Source organism: Miscanthus floridulus, chromosome 10, assembly GCF_019320115.1.
Source record: "Miscanthus floridulus cultivar M001 chromosome 10, ASM1932011v1, whole genome shotgun sequence".
NCBI lineage: Eukaryota > Viridiplantae > Streptophyta > Magnoliopsida > Poales > Poaceae > Miscanthus > Miscanthus floridulus.
In genome coordinates, this window is record NC_089589.1 from 118,894,571 (window position 1) to 118,909,232 (window position 14,662).

Sequence of the window (14,662 nt, forward strand, 5' to 3'; positions counted from 1 at the left end):
AAGTTTATAAAAATAGGCAAAATTTGCTAGAGGACACTGAAAGTGACCTCTCTTTGCTAGCGGACATACAAAATTGAGCAGTTTGCTGATGGACACTCTAGTTGTCAAATTTGCACTGAACATCATGTCTAATAAAATATTAATTTCTGGCTCATGAGGAGAGAGACTAGTGGTGAAATGTCTAATAAAATATTAATTTTTAGCGAAGGGAGGGAGGAAGAAGAAAGAGCCAAGGACAAAAAGGATATTTCACCACTATTCTCTCTTTTCAAGAGCTAGAAATTAATATTTTATTGGCCGCGATATCCAGGAGTAAATTTGACAACAACCAGAGGGTCCACCAGCAAACTGTTTCATTTTGCATGTCCGTCAGCAAACAGAGGTAGCAAATTTTGCCTATTAAAATATATTTTATATTAAATGTATAATGGTAATTATTTGATAGTACAAATATTAGTATTCTTCATAGATTTAGTCATATCTGAAATTAGTTGGTTTAGTACAGCTGAATGCCAATGACAGTATCCATTATCCAACTCCAGAGAGAGAGAACCAATCAGACTAATCAGCGGAGAACTCGAGAGACTAGCACACAGTCAACGGTTATCACCATCTCGTGTTGCATTGCTCGAGGCCTCCAAGCACCAGCTCCAGCTCTTCGTGTCTCTCCGGATCTTCGAGCTTAGCGCAGGTTAGTGCTTTAACTTAGGAGCTGTAGTTCGTTAGTGATTTTGAAAGCTCCAACTCGTTGCCGAATCCTTTTGGAACGATAAATCCTCCACCGCTTTTTACACTTTCTACAACTCCATCTGAATGCCTTGTTAACTCTGTTTTCACGATTATCTGTTCTTAACAGATCCACAGTATAGATGAAATACTCGTTCTTTGAATGAATCAATTAAAGTAAATGCTCACATGGGGCTCTTTCGAGAGTGAGCTTCAAATCTTCTATTAACGTCTAGCAACATCCAAAAGGTAAAGTCCCCTTCCAGCCTTTCAGGTAGTACGAGGTTTTACAGGAACTTATGAAATCCTCAAGGTTATTCGTTGGCTTATAAGCCATGGTACAGTATTTTTCTCTCTAAAAAAAATCAGCCATACAAATCAGCACCAGCGCCTTTACAGCCAGCCGAGCCCTTCATAAAGAATCTTTTGTTCCAAACTTCCAAAAGGCTACTGCATGCACAAGGCTCTTTTCCGTAAGGAAACTTCAAAAATTACTTTTTTTTTAAGCATGAAACAGCAGGTGCTCTGCCTTTGAATTAAGTAGAGGTGAAAATGAACATGTACAACAGGTTTACATGCTGGTTAAAAGTTCCCAGCTAACACAGAAATGAAAACTGAATAAGCTAAAAAGAGAAAACTGCACTACAGATGCAGTCTGAAACTTTGGCTCTGTTGCAGACTAGCTTCTGGGTCATGCGCCATGGCATATAGCAGAATGTCTTGTTGAATTAAGCTTGCTACCTGTATTGGCGTTTGTGTTTTGTTATCGAAGACTCTCCTGCAGCGCTCTTTCCACAGGTTCCAAACAGCGTGACTGAACACTTGGGCTCGGTTTGTAGCTGTCGTTGATGTGTCTGTTCCAATCATTGCAGACCACCATTTCTTGATCTTTGTGCTCGTTGTGGTTTGATTTGTCATTGGAAGGTTAAACTTCTGGGCTAGTAATGACCAGACCGTGCGTGAAAATGAATAATCAGCCACCAGGTGCTTCGGCGATTCAATTTCTGCTGTGCATAGCTTGCAGATAGGGTCTACTTGGCCGCCTTGCCGTATGATCTTGTTGGAAGTCAAAATCTTTCTTTGGAGCAGCAACCAGCAGAAAAATCTACACTTTGGTTCAACCTTTGCCTTCCATACTTTCTCCCAATCATGATCAGGGAATGAGCCAATGATCTGAACATTGTAGGCTGATTTGACAGTGTAGTTTCCATCTGCTGGGAATCGCCAATTGATCTGATCTGGCCGGTCATCTAATTGGACTTGCTGCAAAGCTTGCCAAAGTGACACATACTGCCTTAACCCTCGATCAGTGGACACATGTCGCAGACCCCGCATCCATAGATTCCCTGCCAATGCTTAGGCCACTGTTAAAATTTTCCGTCTAGCTAGCCAATTTGAAACATAGAGGTGCAATTTGCTTTGGTGCAGTTCCATCCATCCATCTATCATGCCAAAAATTTTTACGCAGTCCATCGCCTACAAAGACTGAGGTACATGTCCTAAATATCTCTGTTTCCGCTGGGGTTGTGTGGATTTTGAACCCCTGTCTAAGGCTTGTCAGGATCCCGCCACTTCAGCCACAACCACTTTAAGTGCAATGCTCTATTGAATTTTTGCAGATCCTTGATTCCATGGCCTCCTAAGACTTTTGAGCGGCAGGTTCTCCTCCAATTGACTAGGCAATGGCCTCCTCATGCATCCTCTGAACCTTTCCAGAGGAAATTTCTTCGAATTCGGTCTATTTTCTTCACTGCCCATTTGATAAGTTCTCGGTCATGTTATTAATCGGCATGACATTTCAGTTGATTCTAAGAATGTTGCTAGTGTTGTTAATTGGCAGAGACCTACTATAGTGACTGAGATTCGCAGTTTTCTTGGTCTTGCTGGCTATTATCGGCGTTTTGTGCAGAATTTCTCTAGTATTGCAAAGCCGATGATGAGACTTACAGAGAAGGGTGCTCCTTTCGTATGCTGCAGTGAATACAATTATTCTAGACATTTTAACAAGTACATATCTATTTGGCACATTACCCCCTTTCCAGAATAGGCTCCATGTATTTGGAAATACTTCTGTTTTAAATATTTGACTGGTTGAACTTCCATAAGTTTGTTCACTGACATCTACTGACCTATTTAGATAGGCCACATCAAGTGAACTCTATTTAAATTTTTAGAGGATGCACTTTTTTTAACGCAATTTTTTAGAGGATGCACTTCCATTGACTATCCCTATCAAAATAAGAACCCCAAAGAAAAAGCAAAGGTGATCCATATCATCACTTTTTTTTTCTCGAACACAGACCAATATCACCACATTATCTTCTGTTTTAGAGTACCAGGGACAAGCCACTGTCCATTGCATTATGACAGGACGAATGCTTAAGCGCAGTACAACATTGTTTGTGCCAAACCAAAGGACACATGAGGTGACATCTCAATCAAACTTTAAAGGTATGATCACATAATCTCTCTACCAATGGACTCTGATCAATTAGTAAGAATGCACCTTAGATACGTGGAACAACCTACAACATAGTACTATAAATGAGAACAAGTCACAATAATCTAGATCATACATCTTCATATGAAAGATAAGTAAGAAACAAGGTCATTCAGGCTTTTTTTTGGATGCAAACAAGTAAAAGGCCATATATATTTTCTTTTAGATCATCTGCTACACAATGAGAAGATACTTAGAGCAACATCATGCAAGCATGGTTCTATTTACTAATTATTACCAAATTTTCTTCTTCAAGATTATGATTTATTTATCTGAAAAGTCATACATTCTTCAACAAATATGCTTTTTGCCTGGAAAAGGAAAAAAATTGTGGCCAGTCTTATTCAACTGTATATTGTGTCTTACAGAAATTAGTGATCAAGCAAACAAAGTTGAAGACCTGGAGCGCATACTTAGTGATGCAAGCGCAAAACCCGTCAAAATATCATATACACTAATAGAACTGATAAAAAAAAATTTCTCAAGAGATTGGTACTGGTGGGTCTGGAGTAGTTTACTTGGTATGCTGGTACTTCCTATTTGCCTCCCCAACAGTAATCTTCCATATAATTGTCTGAACAGAGCAAATATGTAATGCTTGGAGGCCGGGAATGTTAAACAGGGAAGTCTGCAAAATGGGATGGTTGCTGTGAAAAAGCTTTCCACATGGAACGATTTTTCTAACAAGCTATTTTTGGACGAATTTAATTGTTTAAGAAGGTAAAACACAAAAATATTGTAAGGCTTTTGGGCTATTGTGCATATACACTAGGAGAAGTTATGGAAATAAAAGGAGAAGCCATGATTGTCGATGAGGCACATAAAAAGTTCCTCTGCTTTGAGTATGCACCAAATGGGAATCTTCAGCATTACCTAAAAGGTATAAATTTGCTACTCTATTCATCTCCATGTACTCCCTCCATCCCAAAACGAATGCAATTCTAGATTTGAACAAAGTCAAATTTTCTTAAGTTTGACTAGGTTTATAGAAAATAATATCAACATTTAGTGTAAATAGATTTGCTATGAAAATATATTCTATGGTTAATCTAATGGGTATCACAAATGTTAGTGTTTTCTGTATAAATTTATTCGAACCTATAATTGTTTGGCTCATCAAAAAGTGAGAATTGCACACTTTGGGATGGATGGAGTATACTCTATTTACCTCACCGCATCAGCAATCCATTCACCTAGCATGTTAGATGTAGCCAATTTCATGCATGAGCATGATTGTGAAAAAAAGATGTAGCTAATTCAATGTCTTATCATATCATTTCCATTCCTTTCAAATCATTTCTCAAAATATTCGAGCAAGTGCTCAAACCATCTAACCTACATGGGATTCCAATTTGGATCTCAAATTTTTTTTACTAATACAATAAAAGGTGTGTATAAACTAACTAAATTTACTTGTAGTGATTATTGTTTAAGTCTTATGATTTTGAAAGCTTCATCACAGTGAAACCTTCTATTTTGTCAATATTCAACCAACAAATTCATTACTTTTGTGCTGTTCTTTACTTCTACAGAAAAAACTCATGGATATGAATGGAATATGTGTTATCAAATAATTAAGGGGATTTGTCAGGGTTTGGGTTATCTTCATCAAGAACACATTTATCATTTGGATCTCAAACCTGCAAATGTGCTTCTGGGTGCTAAGATGGAGCCAAAAATTACCGATTTTGGTCTGTCAAGGTGCATTGATGGAAAACAGTCCACAATATTCACTACAAATGTTGGTGGAACACCGTAAGCTCGTCCTCTGGGCACCACAATCTTTTCCTTGGTACCTAATTTGTGAAAAACTGCTTTATGCTATAATCCTTGCTGCAGGGGTTATATGGCACCAGAACTAATAGACAATCAACAAATATCTTGCAAGACCGATATATTCAGTTTGGGCATTATCATGATAAAAATACTTACTCAGAGTGATGAAGCTCCTACTGAAAATGTAAGGATACTTACATTGCTTACCTTCCTAGCACATTTTTTACATCAAACTTGGATTTTGTTACTATATCACTATAAAGAATATCCTATACAAGTAGTGAAAAGCTTCTTATAGGTTTTATTGTGTATTTTCTGTTGGCGGAGGAATGGTAGCGGGTTGCGGTCAATCTTAACTGTGCAAAAGTAATTGGTTATAAGTTAAGCCAAACAGGAGTTTGATGTTCCGTTCCGTTCCGTTCTATGTTTCCTTTTTTTTTTAAGAAAATGGATTAGTTCCTTGTTTCCTAAACAAGATAAAACTCTGAAGTTTGAACTCACATAAATATTTTGGCTGATAAATGGTAATGTTTCTCAAAATTTCTTTCAGCTGAATCTCAAGTTTGCAACGACTCGATCACAACAGAAAAAAGAAAAAAAAAAGCTAGAGTAAAACAACCATAGTTGGATTCCAGGGTCAATGGTCTATGATGGCAGCAGAAAAGCGTGTACATTAGCTTTACAATGGTTGATTGCATAGACATAGAAGCATAGCCTCCACCATGGCACGAGCAGTCACCTTGGCGGTGTGCCTGGTTTTATGCAACACGAGTTTAATTTTCAGCTGTCCAGGACAACACATGGCAGCAGAGAGTTCGAGAAGGGGAAGGGTGATGCTAGGTAGGTTGGGGACAGCAAAGCTGTGTAATGGAGAATGTGGCTCAACATGGGAGTGTCCAGAGAAGGTAACAAGCGGCCATATTAGATTGACAAAGATCGTTAAGTTGTAGTTCATTGTTTACTTTAGCGTTAGTGTCTTAGTGAGTTGAAAAACCTGAATGGCAATGCCTACTGTTTTCACCTGAAGTGCAGCCATAACCTGGTACAAGCGGATGCGGCTCTTCAAGAATGAACACCAGTGAGCTATTCGTTCATATAGGCAATGGGTGTCAAGGGATGTGTCAATCAAAGTCAAATAATGGAAATATGTCTTATCACAAATTTACACATACATTTCTATACCGTAGCGTTCAGTCTCTTGTATATTTGGTCAGATCCGAGTCAGTACAGTTTCGCTGCACATCTTATGGACACCTTTAAATGGTATATATTACCTTTTGAACATTTATTTACTAATCCAGTTGTGGAGATTCTTGAAGGTCCTATCGAATATCTGTAGTGGCATATATTGAGTATACTTTCTCTTTTACAACATACAGATGCTGTCATCCTTACTATATGTTTGAACTTTGCAGTGGCATGAATCATTAGATGGAGACTGCAAACTACTGAAGAAATGCATTGAAATAGCACGGAGTTGTTGTGACCACGACCCACATAGCAGACCTACTATACATAACATAATACTTATGCTAGATGAGACAGAAACTATGATTCAAATGATTCCTCCGTCTATTAATACTGAGCCAAGAAATGACCCAATGTCTTCATTGTACCAGGTATATTCATTCAAGTAAAATATGCAGTGACGTATCTTTTTATGTCAGAATTTACATGTGGATCTATCCTGTGCATAATCCACTCAAGGCCTTTTTGGATGCATGTGTATCCACCTCAATCCATATGTGTTGGAGTGGAATGGAATGGAATTGAGTTCAATTCCACCTCAATCCACTTCAACACATGTGGATTGTGATGAATACATGCGCATCCAAACAAGGCCTCAACTGGTGTATCTGTGTATCCACCTAAAACCTTCATAGAGGAAACTGAAAACTTAAATACCTAAGTGTCAATGATTAGATAATGTACAATGATTTGGGAATACACCTGAACCTCGCCTATGCTAGGGGATGTAGGAACAAGAACACATAACAAAAAGATCTATACACATGTTTGTTGAAAAGTAATATGCTACGTCTTGTGTGTGATTCTTGTATGTCACTACTCTAGGAGAGGATCACTGCCGGGTCAAAAACCAGCATCTCTACCAGAATTGGGTCTGACAGAGGGCAAACGACAGTGAGGTGCTCGCATATCATTGCTGGTTCTTCATCCTGTATTGATAGTACGATATCACTGCCGGTTCATTGACAGAACCAGAAGTAATAGGATAAGGATAACTGCCGGTTCGATGTTAGACCTAACAGCGTGTGTGCGTGCTCTTCAGGTTACTGAGTATGTTTATTTCGATTGTATTTCTTGTATCCTAATTTTATACTGAAAGTTAGTTGATTATATTCTGAATCATAGGTGGTGCAAAGATTCCGTGAGCTGCCTGATCGAACTATCAATGAACATTCCAGGTAGTAAATTATAAGTAAATCCCCACAGGCGCAGCCTTTATTTTTTTATTTTTCTCCAAATTATCATACTGTCATGGAAAAAGAGGTGTCTGTTTGTTGGGGAGAGGTAATCATTTATTCAGTTTCCTCCCTTCCCTCCCTCCTAATTTCCTGGAGAACCTAAGCATACATAGTACCCAACCCCACAAGTAACCCCAATTACCCTTTTCTTTTTTGCAGTTTTTATCGAGAACCTGGCAATGTAAGCCATGCATTTCCAATAATTTCTTTGAGACATGTCACGCTACGAATTGGTTTGACAATCTAAATGACCAGATATGGCCCATAGTCCCATGCAATTGATGTTTGGAAGCTGAATCAGGGTTGAATTTAAATTTTCATATCAATACTTATTGTGTGCCTCAATGGACACAACATAACATCAAAGCAAGGTCACTTCTAAAAGAATACAGCATATAAATAGTATAACTTTAGTGCTACTTGAATTGTGGGGTCGCTTCCAAACAATCTAGTATTTACACTTGAGTTCAGTCCCAGATTGAAAAGACAGGAGCCTGTTCGCTTGCTCGTAAACGATCGTAAATTTCCAGCCGGGAACAGTGTTTTTCTCTCACACCAAACCAGCCAGCAGTAAATAATCCACGATCGTTTACGGCCTCCCGAACAGGCTGAAGTTCCTCTAATTTTAAAGTATGTTGTTTACTTAGATTGGTTGGTATATATGAAGATCTTAATGCCCTGGAGCATATACTTGAGGGGAGGCAGAAGCCCAACAATCTATCATATTCACTTCTACAGTTCATGACTAAATTTTTTTCTGTTGAGCGAAAGATGGGTAATAATGAATTTGGAGAATTTTTCAAGGTAATATTAACTTCCATTGATTCTCTTTCATGTTTCGTCACAACAAAGCTGAACTTTATTCTAAGGGCTAAGGCTCATGGTCATGCTAATAAGTCAAGTTAAACAGGGCATCCTGCAGGTTGTTGCTGTAGTAAGGCTTTCTGGGAGCCTCAAAATTAATGATAGGATGTTTCATGGGGAGGTTAAAATCACAATGACGGCTCAGCACCAAAACATAGTACGATTTCTAGGCAACTGTTCTTATGAAGCAAAAGAAGAGGCATCAATACATGGGAAAGCTACCAACACGGAGATAAGAGAAAGGTTACTCTGTTTTGAGTATCTAAGCAATGGCAGCCTAAAGAAGCATATTTCTGGTACAATAAAAAAACTTAGCAATACCTAGGCATGTGTATTTTTTCATTTTTGTACTATTATTTTGTTTCATTTTATTTCAATTCAATCGAAGTGAACTGAAAAAAATAGAAATGTCCCATCATTTGGTATACATGCAATTTAGCAAGCATAAAGCAAATATTGGAAGATAACGCACTCCATCATACTCTTTTTATATTACTTTTGCAGATGAATTAAGGGGACTTCATTGGGATACACGTTTTCAGATAATTAAGGGAATATGTCAGGGCTTATGTTATCTTCACAAGGAAAAGCATATTACTCACATGGATCTCAAACCATCCAATATACTACTAGATGATCGCATGGTTCCAAAGATTACAGGTTTTGGTATATCAGAACTGTGAGTGATAGAAGTCTTCAATGTGTGTAAACTTACACCCTTAAAACATCACTCTTCCTTCCACAAGTGTTTCATGAAAATTTCACTTTGGCATTCCAAAGGTTAATTAACATGCACACAAAGGTGGGTAAAAAGGTATGATTTCAATGAGACAGTTAGGGACTCCTATGGGGTATGTATTGGGTAGCTTTGCTACTGCTTAACTAAAGCAATGATCTTGTAACTTGACTAGTGAAATATGCAATAAACATTAAAAGATGCTTTTTAACAACATGGAATCAGGGGCTAGAGCATTGGGCTGTTTTATGGTGCTCTAGATTCCTCTCCCTAAGGACTTATCTGTAAGTGATCATTCGGAACTTATAGTACAACTGTGAGGGCTATATGGCTCTGGATTTAGCTCAGTATGAGGACCTTTTCTAGCTTGTTAGAGATTAAATTTATTGGCATAAGAATGACTTGCCGAATCGGGTATAGGACAACCTCTACTCTTATGTGTATAGTCGCGATTGAATTGTGCCATTCGACAGGGGTTCCTATATCTGTTTGCCGAGTTAATCTAATGACCCTAACTTGTTAGACGAACCTTTGAAAGGCTTCATAGTGAACCCTGCCGACCTTCCTTGGTAGTGGGTCAAAAGGTTGGCCGCCTCGGGCGAAAGGGTAAATTACGACCTACAGTGAAAGTGTATAACCTCTGCAGAGTGTAAAACTGGTATATTAGCCGTGCTCACGGTCACGAGCGGCCTTGGAACATTCACGGAATAGATGATGAACACTAATAATACCGATGATAAAGATGCTTACTAATGATTATTGTTTATGCTATTTATTATTCATGTTTACTTGATCATGTGTTTATATGGGCTTCTTGTTGCTACTCAATTGCTAAAACTGTTACAATTAAAAGCTAATCGTAGTTAAACCAGTGTTAGCCTTTTGAGCCTCATGAACCACATGTTATATTTGTTGAGTACGACATGTATTTACGCTTGCTTTATTTTTCATATATTTGGATAAAACCCCCGGATGGGTACCAGATTGCTATTGTTTGGAGGAATTATGCTTGTGATCAACTAGTCAGTTGTCCCTGTGGATTTGGAGTCTTCGCCTGAAGACCGGAGTTGTCTTTTCCACAGTTTGCTATCTAAGGTTATATTCTTTATACTAAGTATGTTATATATTGAGTATTGTCTATTGATATTACCCTTATTTGTAGCTATATGTGAGATTTGACTTTCTAGGCTCACATAAGGTGTGTATCTGATTTTGTTCTTAAAATCGGGTGCTACAAGTTCATAGGACATAATAACAGTTATAAAACATAGAAGACACAACTTTTCCATTTTTATGCATTTTTAACTACTTTAAAATTATTAAACAAGGCTATTACAAGATAAATCAATAACTCAGAAACTACGCATCATCTGTATATGAAACTTTTACCATAGAACACACATCAATACTAGTGTACCATAAAAATTCCACTACAATTGGATTCACATAACTACAAATATGAATTTAGCACTAAAATGCATAGGCAACCATCTATATCCAAACTTTTCTACTTAAACATGTCATATTATTATGTATCTACTACATAGATCTACTTATGTGGAGCTCAACAAAACTGGGTTTGCCATTTTAGTATTTTTCTACGAATTACTATTATTTTCTAAAGTTTCAGCCGATTTATTAAAAAGGGAAAAAGAAAAACACTATGTAGCACTATTCATTTCATTTGAGTGACGAGCGGAGAAACTTCTATTCCTTATCTTCTTCCCCGTCTTCATCGAGCGGAGGAGGGCTGCGTCGGGCTCGGCGGCAGCGTCCAGCAGGCCGGCGGGGTGCGCGAGAGAGGCGGTGACCCTGGACGTGGCTGTAGGGGGGCGCGACCTGCTCAGCCGTGGCCCGCAAGGATGGGGCCACGAGCACCGGCGCCCGTCGTTTCGGCAAGGGGCGAGCCGGGTGAGGACGACGGTGGTGCGTGGGGGCGACGGCGGACCTGGCCACACGCGCAGGAGGTCGTAGCACGCCTGGCCGCGGCCCGCAGGAGCACGTCCGCGGAGGCGGCATCATCCGCCGTGATGGCAGACAGCAGTAGCCGCGACGGGCGGGGTCCTTGGCGTGGCTTGGCCCGGAGGAGAGTGACCCGATGGGAACGGGGAGGTTGTGGCGAATGCTAGGGTGCGCTTGGTCGAGGTGGAGGCGGACCATAGAGGCGGGAACAGCCGGCGGCGGCGGCAGGGGCTCGGGCGGCCATGGCGAGCCTTACGCCGGCAAGAGCAGAGCGAGGGAGAGCAAGCAGGGCGCGAGGACAGCAGCGCGGCGCCCCCCTTAAACGCGCGGTAGGACAGGGCGGCATGGGCGCCCCTGTGCGTGCACAGAGCAGGGCGTGGGCATGGGCAGTGCCATTTGCTCCCCTTGACCTCACTGTTTCAGCATATTCCGTCCAGATTCGAAGCCGGCTACGGTAACAAAAGATCTTAACCTCCGGCTAAACTTCCACACTTATTACGGGACCAAGGTCATTAGCATGAAGGATTAGTAGGAGATAAACGTGCTCAAACTTTGGTATGTCAGGCTACCAACAAGGTTCAAGAATTCTGAACAAAAACTCCGAACTTCCCCTGTTTGACTGCTATTCTGAAGGTCCAACCTGTAACCAACACACACCAAACTTTGCAGAGCTCTTGCTCTATGTTCAAACCCCAACTTTTATTTTTTCCCCAACACTAGTTGCATAGCAAACAGCGGAGAACGTGGAGCATCAAACTAGCAGCGTCGGTGAACAAACCGGGCTTAGAGCGCTAATTAATCTATGAAACACGCAAACTAGGCACAAATAAACACCCTACCACAAAGTTCATAACTTAAACTAAGCTTTTCACACCAACATGTTTTACAGTTTTTATAAAATAATTATTTATTTAGTTATCAAAAGGCTATTAAGCAATTAAAACAAATTAGGCTTTTGGAGCATTTTTAATAATTTTCTTCATATTTTTCCAAAACAAACCCTAAACAACTTTTGTTCAAAAAGATCATTTAGAGGTGTTTAAGAACAAAAGCAAGGTTGGTTAGCATCACGCATATTGATTTTATTCACAAAAGTTATTCAAACAAACGCGTACGTTATCTTTTTATGCGACTTTTATATCACCAAACACATGAAAAAGCTAGTTAACACATTCATTAAGTTTGAACCCCTACTTAACAGGTGCGTAACACCGGGGGGTCTTACAAGTTTGATACCTCAAACTAATTAAATTTCCTTTATCTTCTTGCACTCTTTCTATCTCTACTAATTTGTTAACACAATACCATCGGATACTCTATGTCTCTTCTCTCTTCTATTTGTAAGAAATTTATGAATTATTATATATGTTTCACCATTTTATATTTATGTTGTTTCTCTTTTCTTATGTCTTCAACATGTGTTTAGTTGAAACTTATATTAAATTATGTCGGCAGTTACCAGAGCCCATGTGTCATGGCATATGAATGTAGATTTTTTATTGCAACTTTCAATCTTTTTAGTTGCCAAAATTTTTATTATCCACATGTTAAGTTGGAGCTCCAATGCTTATTGTACTTTTTATTAACTCTCATTTTTTATTTTGTTAAAATTATACTAGTTACTAAGCATGAAGACTTGGTTATAGTCTATATGCATATCACTACAATGACATAAATATTTCAACCCGCACCATGTTTACATTATAATGTTTCTATCAAATGTATAAATTCATCAAAGGTAACAACTTACATTTTTAATGTCATATTACACAAAACAGAATATATATTTACTTTGAGTTTTTCATTTATTATTATTAATACAGGAAGAAGTTAGTAATTAAGTTACAAGGATATATAGGTGTGCCTTTTCTTATTCAAGTTTTTTTTATGATAGCAGATGTTGGTAATCTGGGAGACTGTGTTGGGGGCCTCTAATTAATAGTAATAAGATTGTTGCTAACCAATCATTTCTCTTATAATCGTTCAAACATTTTTCTTCCTAAATGGTTATGCGTGCACTCAGAGTTCATAGGTATGTGAATATATTTCACATCACCAGGAACATGTTGATTTAGATGATGTGGATAAAGTTAGTGGAGAATGATGTGGATGACTTGCATGTTGAGATAGACTTGTAGTGGGGATTAACTTTATAAGAGATATAGATTAAGGCAAAAAGGTAGGGAAAGGTTACTTCGATGCATGAAATGTTTGGTCCAAGTTTAGGGCCCCACTTTGGAATGAATGAAATTCACATAAACTTGTTGGAATTTTACATGTGAAACAGATGAACTCACTTTGAAACCGAGAGATTCCGCCTTAACTCCAAGGAGTTATTAGTTTTTTTTAATCTAAGGAGTTATTAGTATTGATTTGATATTTCCAGGTCATTTGTGTATACTCTCGCGGTCCTGATTTTCAGTTATCCTATGTCAAACCGTCATAAGTTTGATCAAGTTTATAGAAAAGAACATTAATATTTATGGCATCAAATGATTTTCATCAGTACATCATGAAATATATTTTTATAGTTTATCTTTTTGAGTTAGATATTAATATTGTTCTCTACAAACTTGGTCAACTTAGAATGGTTTGACTTAGGCAAACTGAAATTCATTATACTTCAGGACTGAGGGAGTTTATTTCTATATTTGAAGCTAGAGGACACATAAAAAATCTGCATGAACTTTTGTCCATGAATTATTCTAACCTTGTTTCTGCAATGACAGGTACTTAGAAAATGGAAACATAGGTAGAATAAATCAGGGAAGCATACATCATTGTGGTACCATCAAGTGCATAAATGCCTCGAATTGGCACTGAAGTGCTTGCACAGAGAACAAAATAAAAGACCTCCCATATACTCCATAATCCATGAGCTCAACGAATTAGATAATAATACCAACATATCTATATTTGATCAGGTAAGGGTGTTTGCTACATCGTCCTCCGTAAGAAATTTAGTACATGGTCATGTTAATCCAGATCTAAATTTTCTCCCAGAAACATCCATTGTTGAAGGACATGATTGAGATTAAGCAACTGGAGCTGCATTTCCCCTATGAGCATAATAAGGCGATAACTCGCACAATTGAGCTGATTAATGATACAGATGATAACTTTGCCTTCAGAATTACAACCTCGAGCTCACTTCTGTACCGCACACAGCCAAGCAAAAATATTGTTCCACCACGATCCAAGTGTAGTGTCACCATAACACTGCAAGCACTGGAGATGGCACCAGAGCAATGCAATTACAGCGCATCCCAGTTCTACGTCGAGAGCACCAGAGTGGATGAGAGCCTCATAGCCGAAGATATAACTGAAGACATGTTCGACGAAAAGCCTGGTAAAGTGGTTGATAAGGTGGATTTGATCGTTGTCCTTGAGTGAGCTTGTTTACTCCCAGCCTTGTTTTTTCTCCCCTTCGGAAGAACTCCCTGCTTTGGTTTAGAATTGAGATCACTACAATGTGTGTCAATATGTTAAGTGTCTAGTTGTTTTTTTTATAAAAGAAGGATTTTATTAAATCACAATCTTTACATCGAGTAGATACAAGAATTATGATCCCACTCCAGGCTTCTGCGAAAAGCGCAAACATGAAGGAAGAGG

The 14,662-nt window shown here is 38.7% G+C and overlaps 2 protein-coding genes and 1 long non-coding RNA gene across 3 annotated transcripts; 2 read left to right on the forward strand and 1 right to left on the reverse strand.

Annotated features, from left to right (window-relative positions):
* Positions 1-3,002: 3,002 nt before the first annotated feature.
* Positions 3,003-5,404, reverse strand: LOC136485486 (uncharacterized). Its single transcript, XR_010766458.1, has 3 exons — positions 4,910-5,404; positions 3,745-3,854; positions 3,003-3,251 (listed from the first exon to the last, which is right to left on the reverse strand). It is a non-coding gene; the product is annotated as an uncharacterized lncRNA (long non-coding RNA).
* On the forward strand, positions 3,974-8,283 carry LOC136485485 (putative cysteine-rich receptor-like protein kinase 39). Its single transcript, XM_066482356.1, has 5 exons — positions 3,974-4,106; positions 4,759-4,981; positions 5,066-5,186; positions 6,418-6,621; positions 8,136-8,283. The coding sequence occupies exons 1-5, from the start codon at positions 4,007-4,009 to the stop codon at positions 8,151-8,153; spliced, it is 666 nt and encodes a 221-aa protein (XP_066338453.1). The 5' UTR covers positions 3,974-4,006; the 3' UTR covers positions 8,154-8,283.
* A 5,791-nt stretch (positions 8,284-14,074) lies between these two features.
* Positions 14,075-14,443, forward strand: LOC136489417 (vesicle-associated protein 3-1-like). Its single transcript, XM_066486060.1, has one exon. The coding sequence runs from the start codon at positions 14,075-14,077 to the stop codon at positions 14,441-14,443; it is 369 nt and encodes a 122-aa protein (XP_066342157.1).
* The last annotated feature ends 219 nt before the right edge of the window (positions 14,444-14,662 follow it).

Coding starts and splice junctions, on each gene's coding strand:
- LOC136489417 (XM_066486060.1), top strand. CDS start 14,075: ATGATTGAGATTAAGCAACTGGAGCTGCATTTCCCCTATGAGCATAAT.
- LOC136485485 (XM_066482356.1), top strand. CDS start 4,007: ATGGAAATAAAAGGAGAAGCCATGATTGTCGATGAGGCACATAAAAAG. Junction 4,107..4,758: donor TCTTCAGCATTACCTAAAAG/GTATAAATTTGC, acceptor TTACTTCTACAG/AAAAAACTCATGGATATGAA. Junction 4,982..5,065: donor ACAAATGTTGGTGGAACACC/GTAAGCTCGTCC, acceptor TCCTTGCTGCAG/GGGTTATATGGCACCAGAAC.